The sequence below is a fragment of the Centropristis striata genome, chromosome 18 (genome assembly GCF_030273125.1).
Source record: "Centropristis striata isolate RG_2023a ecotype Rhode Island chromosome 18, C.striata_1.0, whole genome shotgun sequence".
In the NCBI taxonomy this organism is placed as follows: Eukaryota; Metazoa; Chordata; class Actinopteri; order Perciformes; family Serranidae; genus Centropristis; species Centropristis striata.
Genome location: NC_081534.1, coordinates 4,849,054 through 4,865,687, shown reverse-complemented (window position 1 = coordinate 4,865,687; position 16,634 = coordinate 4,849,054). Strand labels below are relative to the sequence as shown.

Here is a 16,634-nt window from a genome sequence, read left to right as displayed (position 1 = left end):
AGAGGTGGAAGGTGCTGCAGGTCTCCAGGGGAAAATCCTGGGACAGTAAAGCCGGTGTTGGGGATTCTAGTCTGGGATTTGGGGTTTAAGGTCTAAGATTCCTGGCTCAATGGAGCCTGAGTGTCTGATTCCTCTTATCTTTTCAGTTTCCATCTCCACCATCTCTCCCTCTCTCCCACTTATTGATTAAAGACTGGGAAGGCAGCAGCCTCTTTTCTCCAATAACTCAAAGTTAGCATTTAGCTTCAAGCACCAACTGCACTGAAGTACATCTGCACAGAGCCCCTAGAGTGGCTGTAGACTCTAAGTCTTGTATTATTGATCAGTCATCCAAGTCATTTATCAGACTGCTAATATTTTTGAGGTTTAGAACTGTTGTTCAGACAAAACAAGCAATTTGAAGCCCAACTACTCATACCGAGTTGGAGACTTTTGAACTGTAATTAGACTGAACATGAGACATTTCTCTCCATACAGAGAGGTCTGTAAAAATGACCCCATATGTCATTTGTGCAGCAGGTTAATCGTTAGGTGGTGCCATGGGCAGATTATGACACAGTTGGCACATCGTCCTGTCTCTCCGACCGGACCCAGACACAGACTTTGTGGTGGTTTTGCCTCTATTTTGTTGTGGTTTTGTGTCTCTTTGTAGTCAGTATGCATCTGTTTGTGATTTTGAACACACCATGTGAACAACATTTCTGCCCCCAGGAAGCAGCCCTGCTCAAGGGCACTCCAGTCCTTGACCTGTCAGTCCTGGGATTCAACCAGCGACCCATCAGTTAAGCCCAATTCTCACGTGTCTTTTAGTGACATTTTGCAGGTGAAGTACCTGGCCTGTTCAGTAATCCATCCATGTGCATTGTCCTCTAGTGGCCATAGTAAATATGACAGAAGGGTAGGGGTAGGATATATGGTTCAGATGACGTTTTAAGGACAAAAATGGCAGATTTCTGATGTTGGTTTCAGGCATAAAACTCCTGAATTAGCCTATGTTAGCAGAGAGTGTGTTATCATTTAATTGTATTATTGCATTGGTGGTAATCTAATCCTCATTTTATCTAATTTTATCTAATCAACTTGTTCTTTCAATTGCTTTTTATTCTCATGGAACAGACTCAATGCAAATTCAACCTTTCCTATAGAAATCACTAGTTAACTATGTGAGATGTGATGTGCTGCAAATAACTGCACAGACTGAAGATAAATCAAGATAAAGCCTTGTGCACCTTTTACCTCCATAAAGTGGCATACTCTGTATCTAAATATACATTTGCTTGTGATGGACCCGCCCCTCTCGTGAAGTGTGACAGCAGGATTGATGTGTGGCTGTGCCTGCGGCCTGAGCCTGGCCGCGGTGGCCTCCCACCATCCCCACCATCTCCATTTGCGTGGATTAGAGTGTTTCATTATGCTGTGAAAGTGAAGTGTGGGCTTTTATCGATCCAGCGTCATCACTGTTGGCTGATGTGTATTGACAGGAGCAGTTGGTGGTATGTGTGTGACCCATATTAATGCCAACATTAATAGTAACTGTGTGCCGAATTAATGCACGACAAGGGCGAACAAGTAGAGGGGAAATCAGAGCAACAGGCAGGCTAATGCATGTACACAGAGGTTATGATTACTTATTGCTCTGTGGGTGTGCTGTTTGGGGAATATGAGCTTCAAAGATGTGGGGATAACGTGGGCATTTCCATAATACATTCACTGTAAACCAATATGGCGTTCCTCTGGTGCCTGCCCTGAAATAAATCACAAAGTCTTGGTTAATGATGTTGCCTGCTGCACCAAAGATTGAAGAGCAGCAGTTAGAGAGGTCAGATTTCTCTCTCCATGCACAGCTGTGTGCTTTGAAGTTGCACAGGTGTGTGCTCTTGATTTCACCCTTGTTATAAAGTTTCCACCTTAAACTTTTTTTCCCTCGATATGTGGAACTTCTGACTAATTTTCACCCACAGGCTATAGAGGATGCAGTCATCCAATATTCCCTCAACAGGATAAACACTGCACTGCTTTTTAGCACATTTGTGATCCTAAAAATAGTTTTCAATGTTTCATACCCATTAAAACACCATCTGGTGAGTAGTTAAACCTGCTATGTTAAATATTTTTATGTGAATGACAGTTCAGATGACTATGTCAGTGTGAAAGGGGTCACATAACACGCCACTGATAATTATCACCCTTTTCCCTTCAGCTTTACAGAGTTTTAGCATCCGTAGAGGAGGACCTGCTCCCTGTAGACACGAGGCCTCATTGGAAGCCTTGCTAAGCTTCTGAGCTAATGAAATAACCATGATTCTTAATGTCAGGCGATTCTAGACTAACGAGAACTTATTTATATTCAATGTCTGCCAATAGATGCCACCAAACCCTACACACAAGGTAATTAACAAGCTGATTGCTATTTTTTACAATCATTGACTCCCACTATTGATTATTGTTCACTACTAGCTTTTGCATGTGGAACACTTGCAGCTAAAATAGATGATGTTACATCATTTTGGTGGGTTCAGAGCTGGTTGGTAAGTTACAAATAATTAGAGGTAGAAGACAATATTTTAGACAGATGCAAACATAGATTTTTGTTCTGCTCCTAACAATTTGAAATATATACTGTACTGTTATTTGTATAACACACTTGGATAAAAGGGACTTCCTGGCGTGCATACGTTTGAATGAATCCTTTACTAGTGATTGAGACCATATTGTTCTCCTAAAAAAACTTTCTGAGGTAATAAATCAGGTGAGAAGTCTTCTCATTTTGCATTGAAATGAATGCCCCCTGCTGGAATGTTTGGAAGAATGCAGGCTTAAAGCACTTCCTGGTTTGCCTCCCTGCTCAGACCCGGAGGTTGCCACCTGGTTGCTACATACACATATTTGTACATATCTATATTTCTATTTCTATATTTTTATTTTCTATTTATTTACTTCAGTTTTGTTCTATATTTCATATTTCTATTTGATATATCTATTCATATCTGTATTTACTCTAGACTTACATTTGTATTTATATTGTTGTATATTAAGTGTAGCGTGCTTTTTTACTTTTATTTTATTACAGAATTACTTTCTATTCTGTTCCTATACAGCAACAACTCTAACAAAGCAATTTCCCCCCAGGGATCAGTAAAAATAAATATTTCTGATACGGATTCTGATACATGAGAAAAAAGGATGAGAATGGGGGGTTCCCTGGTCCATGTCCATTAGCATGCCCATAATCACTGTTGATCCCTACATTTGCAATTAACAGTAAATAAGTTTAGAAAGAAACCTAATATGAAGTAGATCACACAATGAGGCAATGTTTTATATGAACATATTCATGAGCATATCTGCAAAATTGGCGGTGGCAGTGATTTGTTTTCCCATATTTCCCCACGGCATGAATGCAAAGCACTTGGTTAAGGTTATGGAAAGATTGTGGTTTTGCTTAAATGCTAAAAAAAAAAAGACTTCTGTGCAAGTCATACTTTGCAGACTGGAAAAAATGCAGCCACTGATCCAGGGAGCAATTATGTTTCAATTCTGTAGTAAACAAACATAGAGCTGAGTCTTTCCACTAAAAGCTGCAAAGATCTGTGATGCTTTTATTAGCTGTCATCAATTTCTCCTTCATTGTGCACTTGCCAGCTGCATTGTAAGCCAAAATCGGTGGAAAATATTTTGTTTATGGTGCAGAAACAACGCACAGATGTCTTTGACAGCGTTGGAGCACTGAAAGTTCAGCACTTTGTTGTTTAGTTTCTCTGCTTTCATGAGGGAAATGAACGGACTTGTATATGTTTATATATCGCAGAAGGTGTAGCTGACAGATTGCACTGTGATGCCTCTGCACAAAGCTGGAGCCACATCACATCTGTGAGTAAAAACAGCCACATTTTTCACAATGCGGCCCGGCAACCGAGCAAAATGGAGAAGGATGTTGCACACTGTGATGCATCCAGTGTCAGGTGTGAGGTCACGTGTCCTGTCTCGGTTGTGAATCTGTATAATAACACAGTGCATTCTGGGTGACAGCAGTGTGGGTTTGTGAGTCATAATTATGCACACTGAGGCGTCGCAAGGCAGAGCGCTGAAGCTGATCTGCACAGACGTGTGTGTGTGTTTAAGAGAGAGAGAGAGAGAGAGGTAATCAAATCTTTGTGAATGAGAGGGAAATCACTCCCTCCCTTTCCCCCCCGCTCTGCCTCCCTTCCCCCTCTGTATCTCCTCCGCCAGCTCCCATTGGTGTGTGGCGTAATTAAAATGATCGGCTCATGTGAGTCAGACGGTGTGTGCATGTGTGTGTGTGTGTATTTGTTTGCAGCTGAAATTCGAGCCGTGGGCCTGAGAGGATGAGCTAGTGTGAGTTAACTGAGAAGACAGGAAACGTCAGAGATCTTTAACCTCCTCTCTGTCACACCTCTCACATTTATTCCATTTTCTTTCTCCGGTGCACTTCACCGTGTATAGCGTGACTGCGTACAGGTGGATTGTGGGTGTTTGTAGGGATGAAGGGACAGGGAAGTCTGATTGGATTATACAGCATGTGACTGCAGAGCAGTAGTGCATGTATTTGGATAGTGACACATTTCTTTGTTGTTTTGACTCCAGTATACTGGATTATAAATGAAACAATGGCAGCGAGGTCAAAGGGCTCACACTCAGCTTTAATTTGAAGGTGTTCACGTCTATGTTGAGTGAACTATATAATGAACTGTAGCTCCTTTCCTCCCACTTTTGTCCCCCAATTTCACTGAGCTTATTTGGAAATTGGCTGCTCAAGTTTTTCTTGGCCACAGGTCAAGTTTTCATTTGTATTTGGCAGATGTTGCTGTCTCTCAATCATCACCAGAATAAATCAATCAGAGACAGTCAAAAATGTGGTGAAATTCAAACCACAGAAGACTGGTGTAGTGGATTTAAAACAGCAGGTTCAAAAGGTGCGGAACACACTTTAAGAATATAATAATATTGGGGTTGACCTAAAGATGCAACCCCCTGATATGACTAAAGGTAAAATAATGAGAAACAGGTCAGCCTGTACCAACCATAGACTGTATATAAATAATGGACGTAGTCACCGTGACGTCACCCATTGGTTTGTGGACTGCCCGTTGGAAGCCTCGAGTTCAGCGTTATACTCATCGCCATCTTGTGTCGCCATCTTGTTTCCGATACGCGGAGCAGACCATAATTGGACTGTGGCGGAGCGCGAGGGATCTGACGACACTGACTACAGCCTCTCTACACCTCAACCTGACTGAGAGAAGCTGCTGCTAATTCATGTTAGCATTAACTGGAGCATTAACTGGGATGTTAGTTTTGGCTAGTAATAAAACAAAAACAAAATGTATCTTTCTTACCTCAGAAAACTGAGCAGCGACTCCTTGGAGTGTCTGTTAGTCCAACCAAACGCTGAACAAGACATTTTTACTGAACAAAACGTTCAAATAAACTGTCATTAGGTGAAAATACAGTGTGAAAGGGTCAAAGTTATGAGACCAAACCGCTAAACGTCCTGTTTTCTATCTATATAACATTATATATAACTTTATTGACACGTTGCCGTGGATACGCTCTGCTTCTCTCCTGGTGACGGCTCGCCTTGTCAGTGACCTGTCAATCAAAGCTAGAAACGCCCCAAATCATACGATTCTTTATCTTCTATTTTCTTCTAAATGGGGCCATTATTAGAACTATTGACATCAAATTGTCTTGAAGAAGATTTTTTACTAGCGATTGAGACCATAGTGTTGTCCCTGAAAAAATTTTCTGAGGTAATAAATCAAGTGAGAAGTTTTCAAATTTAGCACTGAAATGAATGGGCAGATTCCTTTTGCAGCCAAACTTAGCACCCCCTACTGGAATTTTCGGTGAATTGCAGGCTTTATGCACTTCCTGGTGGCTTCCATGCTCAGGCACGGAGATTGCCGCCTGGTACCAACCAGAGTGATGGAAAGAAGAACATTTTTGGGTCCACAACACCTCTTCTTCTTACCGAGCTTATTACGACCATTGACTATATACAACATGGATGTATTCTTTATGACCAGCCAATGGTTTCTATAGAGCCAAAATGAAGATGAACGCAGCAGCAAGCCACCTGTGGCAGCACCAGCCACGGCCACATCCGTAATTTTGAATATTTTTAAGCCTTGAAATAATTTAAACAGGTGAGTTATAGGGCTTGGCGATATATCGATATAAAAAATATACCTATATATTTTGAAATGTGATATGGAATTAGAGCAAATCGCATATATTGATATAGTTCATTTTTTTTATTTCTTTAAATATAAATGCTGCCCGTACTAGGGTTTATCATATTTAGTTCTTTAAATTATATATTTATTTCAGAAAAAAAGATTGGCCAATTTTATTTCATAGGCTATTTTTTATTGAAGATATGTTTTTATTTAAATGTGCACTTGATGGAGCTTTGATTTTAAAAGGTATATTATACAGTATTTATGTTCACTTAAATGAACGGTTTAAATAAAACTACTTGTGACATGTCATATTTGACTTTGACTGAACATTTGCTCTCTTCTTCTACTCTCACTTTGCGATAAAAATATCAGGATATATATTGTATATTGATATTCAGCCTAAATATATTGGGATATGACTCTTGGTCCATATTGCCCAGCTCTAGTGAGTTATATATAAAAAATCCATCCCCTTCACAACTGTCATGAATTGGGAAATTAGAGGCCAATATAGAGGCCAAATCTCCCAAATGTTAGGATGTCATGTCACTTTTCCCTCCACTTACTCACCAGCAGCGACATTTTCTCGCTATTTTTGCTTTGTGCGATTCTTCGGCCCTTTTTCAACCCAAAGCTCCATCACATCCTGCTTTTCTGTCCTCTCCTCCCTGCCTCTCTCTCTCTCTCTCACACACTTACTCAGTCATGCTGTGTGTCAGAGAGAAGGCCATCCCTCCTGCTGTATGCTAATAGCCATGTTGTTACAGTAGCACTTTGCCGCTCACTCTCTCTCAAACACACAGAAAACGGAGGTGTGGAGCTTTGAGGATTAGAATGCAATCTGCTGCTGGGGTCTAACCTGAGAGAGGGATGGGGGGATGGGGGGATGGGTGAATAGTGTAAATGGAGGCTGGATGTCCTTTCACCCTTCCTGTTCTGCTTCTCCTCTTTTCTCTCTCTCTCTCTCTCTCTCTCTCTCTCTCTCTCTCTCTCTCCCCCACCGAGGCATGTAACCCTCTACCTGTCAGTCCATCTGTCTGTTCCTCTATCCGGCTCCTTTTTATTATATACTCCAGTCCCCCTCCCTCATCCGTTTGTTGTAAAACCATTCCTACTTCCCCATCTGTGAAGCCTGATCTGCCAGTCTGCATGTTTTTTTTTTTGGTTGTTTTGTTTTTCCCTCTTGTGCTTCCTGCTCATGGTGACTCAGTTGCTCAGATAAAGAGAACAGACCTACACTCTCACACAACACCAACACACTGTGATGAAGCCTTTATGGTAGGGTGACCATATTTTGATTTCCAAAAAAGAGGACAATCGGCACGGCCTCGAGACACAAATTCAGACAAGCTTCTCGGAGGTTGATGAACATGCTTTATTATGCTTCAATGGTGCAAAATTAACTTCTGTAATAAAATAAAATGAAATCTGTAAAAACTTGTAACAAAATAATAGCTCTCATAGACTCTTTTCAAATAAATGAATAAATAATATGAAATAATGTTCTAAATATGAACTCTTCTGTTAGAAAATCTAGCTTCAATAATATATCTCTTAATAACTGCAATAAGATAAATAATAGAAGAGTCTCACAAAGATACTAACTTAACAAACAAAAAGGATCTATACTTTTCATCTTTAGTTGTCTTTGAGCTTTGAGATCTCCAGCATCTTTATTAGACACTGAGACATATGTTCCAGCATTGCACACGGTGCACTCCGCCTCCCACCCGACCGGTACGTCGGAATTATTTTTTGCAGTTCATCTGTGAAGCTGCACTTACGCTTCGGCATTTCCCGTGCAATGTTGCTCCGCTGTTCGATCTGCCCTCTGTCTGCTCTGCTCTCTGTCTCTCTCTGTGTGTGTGCGCGGCGCTGACCCGCCCACAAGGCAGCCTCTTGGTAATTACGTCTCGCAAAATTGTGTACAAAACGCCCGTCAATTTACGTGCACGTGTACTCGTCCTATGAAAAACAGTGAACACCGGACATTTTCGTGAATTTATAAAACCCGGCCGGATGCCCCGGACAGGACGTAAAAAATGGACATGTCCGGGCAAAAGAGGACGCTTGGTCACCCTACTTTATGGTGTTCATTATGAAAGCTAGAATATGATGGCAAACAAGTGCTTTTTGATAATGAGAGACGGGAGGGAAAGGCTGGAGAGACTGAGGGCAAGACATGAAACAAAGGGCCGCTGGGTACACAGCCTACCTGGTGAGCTATGAGGGTCCTTCCCTTCTTGAACAGAGAGCGAGAGAGAAGGATCAATGATTTGAACAGGACTTACTGTTCAGTCACTGCCTTTTCGCCGAGTGAAACGATTTATGCTCTAACAGAAATGTTGCCTCAGTCTGTTCCAGTGTCAGTGCCCTCAATCAGTAAAGTCATAGCAAGAGTTTAAGAGAAAGGGATGCTGCCCATGGCGTGCTGAAGTTTAATTTGGAAAGAATGTCATTTATTGATTTAACCGGCTTGTGTGGACACACTGGCCTGTGGAAGTTCGTGTAGCTTATAAATTCAGCTGAAACTCAACGATATACTCACATGGCAAGAATACAACCTTTTTAACAAGTGATTCAGTGTCGTTCAGCTTTTTGGTCTTATTTTACAGAAGGCTTGAAAATGCTGCCCGTGGGAGGAAAAAAAATCCATTTGTCTACTGTGCATTTTAGTTTGTTTCAGTGATGTCCCTGTAAGGCTGGAGTCTGAGAAATACTTGATTTTTAGCCATGTGTTGGTGTAAACAGCCCGCTGTGTTTACATACTTGCCCACGTACAATGAGTGTTACTAGAGGATTCCACTAGAGGGCACACTAGAGAACTCAGACTCTATAGATGTATAAAGAGAACTGGATACAGAATGTATAAAATTACCTGGCGCTTCTTGGATCTTCTGCACTGTGGGGCCCATAGCTGCAAGAGCATGAGAGATTTCTGTCGCTTTAGCCCTCTGTTAACTTGGATGGGAATAAAATGTATTATTTGTACGAATCTTCTTGGACTGAATGGATCACACTCTGACAGTGAAGTCATTCACTTCTCAGGGGGTTATAATTTGTGAAGTTATAATGATTTACAGAAGAATCTGTCACAATGTATGTCTATAAGCGCGTTTCCATTTGGGTAAAAAGTGGCCGCTGGGAAAGCTTCAGGCCACGCCCTCTCAAATGGCCGCTCACTCGGCGTGCCTACATTACAAGAAAAGGCCCCAGAGGGATTTATGAGACTCCTGAGGTGACATATGGTTTTCAATTGTCGCCTAATAACTTTGTGACGTCACATACGCAACGGATTTAACACGGGAGACGCACCATACATAAACAATAAGGAAGGAGACTCTGAGATGGAAGGAGCAGAACTTGCTGTGTTTCTTTTCGCTGTGTTCATTCACATGGCGGCAATGATTATGGACCAATTATTGTTGTGACTAGTCACTACTTCGCCGGCTTTTAAAAATGGAGCGTGTTGTTGTGGCGTCGAGTACTACGTCACATCCCACTTAGCGCTCTATCCAAACAGCAAACAGGTTTTTTCAGGGGAGAAAAACAAAAAATGTTGGGTCAAATAGCCACTAGGGGCAGCTCACATTCAAATTAGGTGCGTTTCGGCGAGGGAGACCCGCCTCATTGCGGGTATGTGACTAAAGTGGAGCTTATGGGTCCAATGGCACATGATGGACCTTGAAGTATTCCCACCATTTGGCCACGATGTCAGATCGACTTCAAAGCCCCAGTACTCTTCCTACGGGACCTGGTATAGAACTACTGGATTTGCATGATGGGAGTCTATTAGGATTTCAGCAAGCCTCAAGTGGCCATTCCAGGAACTGCAGCTCTAGGCACTTCACTTCATTTTACAGCCCCGCAGGTTGCCGCTTGGCCCTCACCAGTCAGCATATCACAGCTTTAGTTTTTGTCTATTTTAAATCTGTCTCTTGCAAGCTGCTCAACTTTGTGGAAATGCAGTACTAAATCTCTGGAGTACCTGTTTAAGGCTGTGCTTTAATTGCTGTGGAGCTGTAGTGATGCCTCAATTGTGTGCAAAAGCTACATGATGCAACTTATTGCAAGCAGACATTTGCATCTAGCTTGAAGTCAATGTTCCTTTTCCAGGGTCTGGCAAATATGTGATCTAATATCACATGGATATTAAAAGAAAAAAGACAAGAATGACATTTTATTGGCACAAAGAATTGTGGCCAAACACCATTGTCAACAGGCGAGTAAACAGTACTGAACTGTTGTCAAACTGCAATGTCCATTCCCCGTCCACACCGATCACAGAGCAAACCATGCCATCCAACAGTTCTATGGCCAGTCCAATCAATGAAAATTGCCTGCTGGCAAAACACAGCAGGACAGATGTGGGTGATGTGAGCTGTACTAGAAAGAGCCCATGGGTGGGATACTTGGATGTCAGAGGATGTACAGTAAATATGGGAGGGATTTATTGGTTACCGACAGGCTTCTGTGATGTGGCATCAACCCAGAAGATTAGTATAATGGCCACACACCACTTACTGTATATAACATATAATCTAAAAGCATCTGGATGGACCGAGTGGGGGAATATAAAAGGGGCAAATGAGGGCATTGCACGCTCAAATTTGGTTGCTTACTGTATGTTTCACTGTTCCACTTTCATTGACCCTTGTTCTACTGAGGCACTATTTCTACAATCTACAATCTACAATGTCAAGCGACGTACATTTGAGAGATCATACAACATAAGCAAGGATGAAGTCAAGAAACAACACAAGAATAAGCAAGAATAAGTGGCATATATATCACGTTGAGTCGTGTTAGGACATAAGTGTTTTTGGGACGCAAGTGCAGGTTTTTTTTTGTGTGTGTGCTGTGTGTTGATTATGTGTGTAGGTGATCAGTAAAGAGCTGGGTCTTCAGCCTCTTTTTGAAAATTATTTAAGTTTTACAGCTTTAAATGAATTGTACATAGCCATTTGAGCCACAAGTTCCAACAAAGGAATGCATTGCTCTTCTCCACGTGTATTGCTTCCTGTTAGTGAACATCCAAAGCTGTCAGATCAGTGTGAGTACAGGCCTGTGTGTGTGTGTGTATGTGTGTGTGTGTGTGTGTGTGTGTGTGTGTGTGTGTGTGAGCCATACAGAGCTCCACCCAAGCCCGGCATGCCACCTCAAATCATATATGAGAAAAGACGGGAGCCATCAGATGAATTAAAATCTGTTGCTCCTCCTAGCCCCCTCCTCCCCTACATGCGGGCTTACGTATCCTCGCCTCGGCCAATCCGGCAGCAGGGAGAGGAGAGAGGAGAGGGATGGAGGGGGGTGAGAGGAGGAAGGGAGGAGGGGGGGGGAGAAGGAGGGGCAGCAGGACCAGCAGCCTCCGGGGCTGGCGGCCCATCGTTCTTGTCACAGCTGGGAGGGGAGGATGGGAGGGATGGAGGGAGGAGGATGGAGGAGGGAGGGGGAGGAGGGGGGTAGAGAGGGAGGAGGTAATCCAATGAGACAGTGAGGAGAGGCAGTGCGAGGGCAACGCCTCACAGCACCGGGAATCTCTCTCTATCTCCATCTCTCTCTCTCTCTTTCCCCCCTCCTCTGTTTCTGAAGCGTAAAAAGCAAAGGACTCTCATCTCCCATTCAGTCTCTCTGTATGTGGCTGAGGGCTGCTCTCTCCTTTTTAAGCCTCTCTTTCCCCCATAGTACCTTCATTTCTTCCTAATTGTGCTTCTCTACCTGCCAGAGGATGAATTGATGACCATAAACCAGGATTAATTTTTTTGTGTCTTCTGGAGGCAGCATCATTTTCCTGGAGTCATCTTTGTTCTACAGCTGCTGAGTGTACAGTGGCTGCTAGTGGGGAAATAGGTTAGTGTGCCTGTTTGGTGCCGGGCAGCAGAGGTGATTGAATGTGCTGTACACGGAGGAGAAGAAGAAGAGGGGGATGCCTTCTTGGCGGTAGCGCTCTGTAGCCCTGCGACCACTTGGGGAGAAGGTGTCTGGGGATGCTGGCGCCGAACTCTGACCTTTAGCGAAAGTGTCAGCAACGAAATTTCGGACAGACGGAAGGATAAAGCAACAAATACAGACTTTTTTCCCTCCTTTTTTGTCATCACGAAATAGGGCTGACCTGTGTGTCTGCTGTGTGTGGACACCATGGACATCAACCTTCAGTCACACCGGTTTTACTTCCCCCAGATCTACTGTGCTGAACCGGGGGCACAGCCTCAGCTCACTGAGTTCAAAGTCAGGTAGGCTTCCAAGGGTGGGAAAGGTGTTTATGATGGAGCCATCACTTAATGAATAGTGGAGACACCCATGTCTACTGTCTCTATTTGCTTTTGTCAGTACCATGTGCCTTTTGGATCCACCCATAATGTAGCTAGAGCATTGTCTTTTCCAACACATCCCCAGCTGCTGCTGCATATGAAGCGTTTCTGTGTATGATGAGTGCTGCTGTGAGCGGCCGGTTGCCCTTGCAGGGGGATGGGGCTGCATGCTAATGTGTTAGCTAGCTGTGCAGAAAAGTGTCAGGCTCCTGGGAGAAGCAGAGGGCATTGATGGCCTGTGGAGGAGCTTGCCAAGTTTGGACAGAGGGGGTGACAGTGCCGCAGTTGTGTTATATTTGCCATCCAGGCCCCTGTAGCCGCTGTAGCCCTCTTGTTTGCCGCCACTGTGGCTCTTTTGTTCTCTGCATTTACGCCTCTCTCTCTCTCTCTCTTCCTTTTTTCTTCCTTTCCAATCAAATGCTGAAAGTGCCCAGGGTGGCTTGTTGCATCTACGGCTGACGCCTGCCGTCATGGTTGCGCTCTAACGCGCATGCTCAGATATGCAACAGCTTCCCTGCTCTTTGTCTAGTTGAGATGTAATTGTGGCGGATGGAGCTGTTGCATTCAGGCATGCGAGATGTCAGACCTGATGCTGTGTGACATCCACATGAGAAAATATTTGTCTTTACACTTCAGTGAAGCACACGTTCTTGGTAGCCATCTGTCCTTGCGTACATCTCCATCCGTCCATCTTTGCATGCATGTTTTTCAAGATGTCCTTGTAATCTTTGTGTCGGATACGTTGGACGATGCCTCCTCTAACAGCTCTGATTAGTGCAGCTTTAAGGGACTCAGTCAGAGTTTTGCCCCGCTAAGCAGCTTTTGGTTTCCCCGGTGCTTCAGGCTGGAGCAGCTTTATGGGGCTACAGCGTGTCACTATCAAGGCCTGGCCAAGCTCCCTGGTTGCTCCACAGGAGTCTGAAGGCGTTTACAGCTGGATGGAACCAGGAGAAAGAAAGGGAAAGAAAGTCTGTGCCCACTTCATTTATCCTATCCAGTTATACTGGATCAGTCTCTTTTTATCACATGTGCACGTCAAGCTGCTGTTTGACCCCCAGGACAGTGTTCACTCTCAGGCCTGAAGGTGTTATTCAAAAGTGTTTAAAGCCCAATAAGCAGTTTAACAGATTCGATCTGCCTTCTCACTTCAGTGACCTTCTGTGAAATGTCCACATCAGCAAACATCAGGAAATGTCAGCAAATATCAGCGTTTGTTGTGTCTGTGTAGACTGCAGCCTTAATGAAAAAACACTACAGTCTCACACATTTCCGGCTGCGCCTCACACCTCTCCTCTTCTACCCAGGATGAGGGAGGCACTCCAACAAACACACACAAACACACACAAACCCAGCGTGCATTTGCGGAGATTAAAGAGATATAAAACCAATCCAGGCCCTTAAGCAATATTAATGTTTCACAAATCAGATTTTATGCAATGGATACTCATTTTAGAAAAGCAGATAGAGAGATTTAACTGAAAGTACATAAATAAACAGACTGTTGTGTCTATTTCTGAGCAGATTAATCACTAGTCAGGTTTTTTTTGGCTATGGAAGTTAGTTCACACTTTAAACATGAATTAACTACACAGAAGCAGCATCAGTAACTGTATTAATAGCCAGGTGAGCTCATTAGAGCTCAGTGAGATGGAAGAGATATAAAAATGAGAAATCTAAAGGGGAAGAGAGAGAGGGAGAGGGAGAGGAGGGAAATGAGATGAGAGGGAGGGAAAATAAGAGACCAGGACCAGAGAGGGGGGATGGTGAGAACAGCAAAGCTAAGCAAAAGCAAGAGAGACTGTAAATGTGAGAGGGAAACAGTCAGATGGATGGAGGTGAAATTAAAAGAGAAAGGAGGAGTCAGTGTGATTGTAGAGGGGGTAAAAAAGAAAATAATGTTTGATGATGATTTTTGGTGGGGTGTTGGTGTGGCACACGCCTTTGAAAAACCTTTGCAAGGGATGCTGAGATATTAGCTCCAGCCTGGGCTCCATGGTGACCAATGTAGGCACAGTATAGCCAGATAACCATGACAACCAGCGAGGGCCAATCCATGGGAGCGTACAGACATGTACGGTACATGTATGCTCAGAAATGCTCACACACAAACAGAGAGAGATTTTCTGCTTCAGTGCGTCTTCAAGGTCCAAGCAGAAACCCAACCTGCTCAGATCTGTGTTTTCTTTTTTCAGTATCCAGTTCAGTGATATTTATTGAATAATTTCATAATTTCAGTTTTTGATGGCCGAACTGATATATGTGGCTGTTTTTGTTGGCATCACGTCTTACTTACATATTGTGTTAAATAGAAAAAGGAAAATGAGTCTCAAAAGACATATCTCCTCTTGTTTTCAGCTAATTTTAACCAGAAAAACTGAAAAAATACTGTGTTAGCATTAGAGATACACACACACACATATATATATATATATATATATATATATATAAACCTGTCTTCTCTAGCTGGATCTTCAGTGCACATTAACAGTAGATAACCGATGTTTTTTGCTGGTTTGACTAGAAAAGCCAGCATTACACCAGGTAGCTAATGCCATTTATTTATTTTTTGGTTGTGTTCAAATATTAAAAGGAACTTTGTTACGTAACCAACATGGACGTCATGTGGCCATGTGAATTATGACTTCTTTGCTTTTCAAGCAACAGTGGAAGCGTTTTGGTAGCTTGACAGGTATAGACGTCATCGACCACCTTTGTGACTGTATTACATTGCTCCATCACTAAACAAAACCAATGTTGCAGATTAACTTACATGTGGTTTGCAGAAACATACAGTAACAACATTTTTAGCTTGCAACTGAGCTGACCCATCAACCTTAATCTGGCCCTGGACCTTATCTTAACCAGTTTTAATTGGTTGCTCCTTGCTGAAGTGTGTTTTTGAGTTGAGAGCTATGAGATCTGTGTCAATGATTATAGTCCCTTAACCTAATCCTAACAAATACAGCGCTGGAGAACATATTTTTATCCTCAATCCTCCTTAACTGAATAACCTTTATAATAGCAGCGGCAGATCAGAAAACAGTCATGACTCATTTTTGAAGCAGCCATTTACAATAGCTTTGGAAAACACTGACCAACAACACATTACCATGTGACGTACGATTTTTGTCATTTAGTTAAAAGTTCTTGTGTCAGTCAGAGGGTGAGTTCACAAAGATCAGATTCCCACCACCGATAATGTTACAGGTCACTTTACATGACCTTAACTCCACATACCCTGTGTTCAACAACGGGAGGAGAAAGATTTTTTTATATGACTTCCAAAAGGTGATGATAAGATTGTTGTTTTTATCCTGAAGTTCTAAATGTTTGCTTAAATCAGCATTTATTTGAATTTTGCTACTTCTGTTTCTCTTCTTTAGCCCACTCACTTTTCTTCACCTTGAAATCCTTTTACTGAAATCCAAGAGCTGCTGTAATGTACATTATTGCTTGAGGATTATGTCTTGGGATGATGGAAGTGCTCTCTGTTTTACAGGCTTCCCAGAGGAGACTAAATGTCTGTATTAGTCCCTCAGTGCACTGTAGCCTGACAGATTAGAGACGGAGTCCACCGCACGTGCATGTCAAACATAAGAAAGCCCTGATGGAAATTTGGGAAATATTCTGGGTCATTGAATCTGCTGACTGATGATTTGTGGCACAAATAGGAACCACGTGTCTGCCGTGACACTGTGTGTGTTTCACAAGAGGACGAGTCGGCCAATTACAGCTGCCTGTGAGTGTGTGTGGTGCAGACAATCAGGTCCTACTGTAGTCTGCAATGGAGAGCACTTAACCTAATGGCCTTCAGCAAACTCTCAGCTGTAAAATGGATCACATGTAAACATGTCTGCGGTTTGTGTGCATACATGTGTGTTTGTGTGAGGGACTTTGCTGTAAGTAGCAGCAGTTAAATGGCATCATGGGGGAGAGAGAGCAGCCTCAGGGCATCTCCACAGCTTCCTCCTCTCCTCTCCTCTCCTCTCCTCTCGTCTCCTCTCCTCTCCTCTCCACAGCTTCCTCCTCTCCTCTCTCCTCTCCTCTCCTCTCCTCTCCTCTCCTCTCCTCTCCTCTCCTCTCCTATCTTCTCTTCTCTTCTCTTCTCTTCTCTTCTCTT

General features: G+C 43.0%; 1 protein-coding gene across 2 annotated transcripts in view; it reads left to right on the top strand.

Moving 5' to 3' along the window:
* The first annotated feature begins 11,810 nt into the window (after positions 1-11,810).
* The window catches only part of evlb (Enah/Vasp-like b), a 47,854-nt gene continuing 43,030 nt past the window's right edge, over positions 11,811-16,634 (top strand). For both annotated transcript variants that reach the window (XM_059357018.1, XM_059357017.1), the window contains exon 1: positions 11,811-12,436. In XM_059357018.1, coding sequence (XP_059213001.1) covers positions 12,342-12,436 — 95 coding nt within the window. In that variant the 5' untranslated portion in view covers positions 11,811-12,341. The remainder of the gene's footprint in view (positions 12,437-16,634) is intronic.